Here is a 5,825-nt window from a genome sequence, read left to right on the forward strand (position 1 = left end):
CCAGTGTTAAGAGATTCATGGAACAGTGGTAAACTGCAAATAAGGTTTTACTGAACCCGAGAATACTGAGGAAAAAGTCTATTAAAGACATTTTCATGCTTAGAGCAAAACTCACGGTATAGAAATGGAATGTAATAAGAACCAATTCTGTAAGTTTGCCAAATGTGGGATTTATTACAGGCGGTAACATAAGTACAGGAACCGTTTTCATCATTTCATTTTTGTTAAATGTCAGCATTATCAAAGGATCAATAAAAAGTACAATATTTTAATGTAATGCTCTGGAAAGTATCCGTATATTTCCACTAAGTAGTAGAGAATTCTAGTTTCATTTTTATTAATTTTCTATACTGGGGTAAAGTATAAATCTTAAGGAGGTAAAAGCAGTGTCTACTTTATTTACTTATTTTTTTTAAAAAAAGCAGCCCAGAAAACTTAAGTGCAATTAATATTTATTGGCAAAGCTAATCATGACATTATTATGTAAATAAGTAGTTATTAAGTAATACAATCCTGGAAATATGCAAATATATATCAGCCAACATACAACACCAAGTAAAACCAGTCTTTATTAAACCAAACCTTCTTTCACAATATATGTTTGCTTAAAATTCTGGAGATTTTTCTTTATATGAAATTGTGATATGTCAACATTATTTCTTTCCTCTATTAATAAATATTGACTATACCACAACTTCATTTATTTTGTTTATGTAGAATTTCAAGGATAATAAAATCATCAGATGATTTTTCCGCAGTTAGATTGAAAACGAAAAAAAAAAAAAGAAGAAACACTTTATATAGCAAAAGTACAGATTTAGGCAGCCGACTCTTCAAAAGTACAGATTTAAGAGCTAACTCTTCAAAAGTTTCTTGATTATTTTCTTAGACAGAGGATTCTGCGGGTCCAGACAAATTTTCCTCCCATCCTTAAGCGTAGCTCTGCCAGGGAAAGAAGAGGCGCGCCTTTCAGTCCTTGGGTTTGAATTTGGGATTAGGCTGGCGGGAGGCGGGTGGAGAGGGGCGGTAGGGAAGGGGAGAGAAGAGGGTGGGCACGAAAGAAGCGAGTGCAAGGACTCACATCAGTTGGGGGCTGGGGCAGTGGAGTCCAGCCCCGATCACCTCCAGGCTGGAGATGCTCCGGGGATGGACCGCAGAGGTGGTCTTCACACACACGCAGCGCAGGTCTCCAGCTCCACCTTCAGAGTCTGCTGCGGGTGGGCCGGGGACAGTGGGGAGTGACGACTCTGTGAATAGCCAGAGGTACCTTAGGGATCTTCTCGTGGCGTGGCGTCTGACCTTCACTTCCTCATCCACAAACCAGACCTCCCTCAGAAAGTGTCTGACTGTCCAGGTGGTAGAGCGCAGCGGGCAGCACGTGGCACAGCGCCTGCGCTCTTAGCCGCGCTCGGTCAATCACAGCTGGGAACCGAGACGGGTACAGACTCCGCCCCAGCCCCGGGGGTTCCAGCACTCTCTCCCCACCGCCCCCGACCTCCCCCAGGCCCTGCTTCATTCAGCTCTTACCTTGGGCGAGAGCGACGGCTAGTAGGAGCAGCAGCCCGGGGCTGGGCCGCGGGCCGGGGGCGCGGGTGCCAGCTGCCAGGCTCATGTCGCAGAGATGCCAGCAGGAGCCGAGAGCGCAGGGGCAGCCCGGGCTGGCGCTCCGCAGACCGGTGGTTCCCGAGACTCTCAGGCCGTTTTATACCCGCGGTGGGTCGACTTCGTCGGAAGCCTGGGGTTGAGGATGGAGAACTGCGGTGCGGAAGCTGAGACACTTCTGCAGAGTTGGGCACTGTGCAGCCAAGATTAGGGCAAAAGGAAAAGAAGCCAGGGATCAGCAGTCTTGCTGGGAGCTGGTAGCAGGATCCAACCGCCACCCTGAATTCATATAATACATGCACATTTGTGCAGTTAGAAACGGTACTTTAACCTTGTAAAAATGTATGTTTTCTTGGTTATGTGCAACAGTAGAGTTCTCTGTAGTCACCGTGTTGCAGTTGGTACAGCAGGAAAGTTTGTTTCCTTCTCAACCCTCAATTGCCTCATCGAGAACAAATACCGTATGCTAACACATATATAAGGAATGTAAGAAAGAAAAAAAAAAAGGTCATGAAAACCTAGGGGTAAGACGGGAATAAAGACCCAGATCCACTAGAGAATGGACTGGAGGATATGGGGAGCGGGAAGGGTAAGCTGTGACAAAGTGAGAGAGAGGCATGGACATATATACACTACCAAATGTAAAATAGCTAGTGGGAAGCAGCCACATAGCACAGGGAGATCAGCTCGGTGCTTTGTGACCACCTAGAGGGGTGGGATAGGGAGGGTGGGAGGGAGGGAGACGCAAGAGGGAGGGGATATGGGGATATATGTGTATGTATAGCTGACTCACTTTGTTACAAAGCAGAAACTAACACACCACTGTAAAGCAATTATACTCCAACAAAGACGTTAAAAAAAAAAAAAAAAAGAACTGCTCCTTCACTTCTGCCTTTCTTGTTGATTACCACTGAGTGAGCTTGGCAGGTGCGTTTCTTCCAGATGTGCCGTTTGTCATTGTTTTCTGCTACTAAAGAGTTGAATTTGGTCTCCAGGTGATGACTTGGTTCCAAATTTCACGTGAATGTGGAAAGTTTCCTCAGTCTCTTGAATGGGATCCACCTGGCTCTACCAACCATCGTCCAATATACTCCAGGAAGCAAGCTCAGTTAGCCTCATCTATCCTCTTATTCTGAGAAAAATTGTAACGGTAATGTTTGGATGCACGCTTTCTATAGAGATTGCTACCTGGATGTTTCTCCATTCTGCTCAGGAAGAAGAGAGGTCAAGGAGAGTTTTCAGGCCATATCTCCCGGTGCCTGCTGCCACCTGGCCGGTACAAGTGACAGGGTGAGATGGGCTGCACCGTTGGCGGGAGTAGTGAAGCTCTCGGGAGGACACAGAGCACCTGGGAGTTGAGTGTGTAAAAGATGCAACAGAATCCTGCACAGAAAAGGTCCAGAGATCAATATAGACCATCTTCCCTTCCCTGAAAAAGAATGACTTTGGCTCTTGATCAGGGCAAAGCACGCCCTCATCTCAAAGCCAGAGGCTCCCTGTCACACTGATTAACAGTGGTGAGGGGCCTCAGGAGCCCACTGCATGGAACTAGCAGACCTCTTTTTTTTTTTTTTTTTTTTTTTCGGTACGCGGGCCTCTCACCGCTGCGGCCTCTCCCACTGCGGAGCACAGGCTCCGGACCGGCAGGCTCAGCGGCCATGGCTCACGGGCCCAGCCACTCGGCGGCATGTGGGATCTTCCCGGACCGGGCCACGAACCCGTGTCCCCTGCATTGGCAGGCGGACCCCCAACCACTGCGCCACCAGGGAAGCCCTAGCAGACCTTTTAATGCTCAGCAGGACCAGATTTCTGCAGGGATATGGAATTTAGTTCCTGGGCCTGGAATGTGCTTTCTCTTACTCTCCCACCACCTGTCTTTTCAGCTGGCTAGTTCTACTCATATTTCTGGTGTCTGCTTAAATATCACCTCCCCACAGGGGCCTTCCCCGACAGCTAAAGCTACTTGTTTTCCCTGTTGTTGTCTTGTAACACCCACTGCTTCTCCTATGTCTCACAGCTCATACAAACACAAATATATGACATACACACACACATGCATATATATCTAAATGTGTTTAAAATGGTTTCTCTTCCTAAATGGAAAGCCCCGTGTGGTGAGATATAGTACTGTCTATCGCTATTCTAGCTCCCTGGCAGGAACTCAGTATAAAGTACTACACTAGTGAAGATGATAAATGTTGAAAATGAGAACGATGAGGCTTTGACGTGTTCATGTGTCTGTTTCTTTGTGTAGTTGGAGCGTACCTCTATATGAACTTGTGGTCGTGATTATTTGTCAGCCTGTCTGCCTCTCCCACCAGACAGTACTCTCTTCAATGGCAAGTCTCTGTGACTTACAGTCTTTGAATATCCAGCATCCGTGCAATGGCTGGTACAGCATGTATAAGTCATACATGTGTATGGAACTGAAACTTGAGATCCCAAATTGGGTTAGCCCAGAGGGAATGGACAGGAGGGGTGGTTTGGCGTATGGATGGGCAACATACTGGATTTGTACAACCTTACCCCACAGATTTCAATATTTGCAGTATAAAGGAACCCAGGGAGTAGTGACAATTCATTCATTCTTTCTCTGCATCTAAATAGAATAATTCAATATGCGCACACAAAAGTAAGAGACATATGCATTATGCCGGAGGTATTAGCCTAGTGTAAAAACGGTGTCATGTCTCAAGAGGTGGCCCTGTTGGATTTCAGTAGGAAACCACTAGAGAAATGAACGAGATGCTGAGCTATTTTAAATTATTGGAGAAAAACTGATCACCACGACTGCAGTCACCATTTACTGCTTTATTTATTACATGTTTATTCGTGTATGTTATTTGTTAACTATTACTTAATAAAAGTATTTATTTTGTAGAGAAAGCGTCTAAGGCATTAAACCTGTAATAGTGAGGAGAAAATAAAAGGAAACCTAATAATGCAGAGATTGTGAACTATGTGCTTAATACATGAGTGCTCCCCAAGGTCCATGTGCAGTTTGGGATAGATGAACTGATATCTTCTCCTATAACCATCATAGTATGTGCAGTATGCTATTTATGTATCAAGTCCTATTTTCCGTGTCAATAACATTATGTGATATATAATGTAATCTCTTAATTAGAGAAAGAAAAATCAAGCAAAGTGATATGGTATGTGGTTAAGAGCATAGTTTCAAATTGCCACTCTGTCACCTACTTAGTTATCTGGTTCTGAGGCAAATTTCCTAATCTCTTTGAACTTCGTTTTTCTTCCCTATAACACTAATGGTAATAATAATAAATACTAACTAACATTGACATATGGGTTATTGTGTGACATTCATTATCTTCAGCACTTTGAATTTATTAACTGTTAATTTCACATCAACTCTATGAGATAAGCAATATTATTATGCCATTTTAGAGATGAAGAAACTTAGGCACAGAGAGGTTATGCAACCTGCCCAAATTTACACAGCTGGCAAGTGGTGGACTAAGTTACCCTCTCTTTAGAGGACGTGCTCTTAACCAGATCCTAGCTATCTTGTAAGAATTATTAAATTCTTTACAATTATTTAATTGTAATGCATGCAGAACAATTATTTTGTCTGGAATATTAATCTTATTATTAATATAACTCATAATATTAATAGTTATTAATAAAGTTTAGCTATTACTATAGTACATTAAAAATAGCACGTATCATCAGCTAGTGACTTTTGTTGGCCACATTGTTAAATACCAAAGTTTAAAAAAATAAAAACATAAGTCTTTTTTCCCTAATAATTCTGTTAAAAGTAATAATATATGACAACAAAGCAATAATAAATTTGCTTTTATATTAATATTTCTTTAAGAATAGCATGGGTGTAAATGAAAGAGATTAGACATTAAAGAAAGTTCTGTTGATTGTAAACTAACAGTTAGTAGCCTGGTAAAGCTTAAATTCTCTATCGTGTTTATTCGCAAGGCTGATTCTCATACTGAACTGGTTACCATCTAGATATTTAGTAAATGCAAATACGTACAAACATGTCAAGGTAAAACATTCAACACCAAGTAGAATCTGTGTTGTTATTATTATTATTGAAAATACTATCATAAATTATTAAAAAAATATATATCATATACCATCACATATTTTTGCTCTACTGGTATTAAATATATCCACTTTAAAGTCAATAACCACTGCTTACAAGATTCACATGCTACAGCTTTATTTTTAGGATTTGAAGGCTA

General features: G+C 42.2%; 1 protein-coding gene across 1 annotated transcript; it reads right to left on the bottom strand.

The window, feature by feature from the left end:
• Positions 1 to 551: 551 nt before the first annotated feature.
• On the bottom strand, positions 552 to 1,687 carry PF4 (platelet factor 4). The gene is made up of 3 exons (XM_060011712.1): positions 1,528 to 1,687; positions 1,082 to 1,247; positions 552 to 942 (listed from the first exon to the last, which is right to left on the bottom strand). The coding sequence occupies exons 1-3, from the start codon at positions 1,610 to 1,612 to the stop codon at positions 855 to 857; spliced, it is 339 nt and encodes a 112-aa protein (XP_059867695.1). The 5' UTR covers positions 1,613 to 1,687; the 3' UTR covers positions 552 to 854.
• Between the last annotated feature and the right edge of the window lie 4,138 nt (positions 1,688 to 5,825).

Source organism: Delphinus delphis, chromosome 5, assembly GCF_949987515.2.
Source record: "Delphinus delphis chromosome 5, mDelDel1.2, whole genome shotgun sequence".
In the NCBI taxonomy this organism is placed as follows: domain Eukaryota; kingdom Metazoa; phylum Chordata; class Mammalia; order Artiodactyla; family Delphinidae; genus Delphinus; species Delphinus delphis.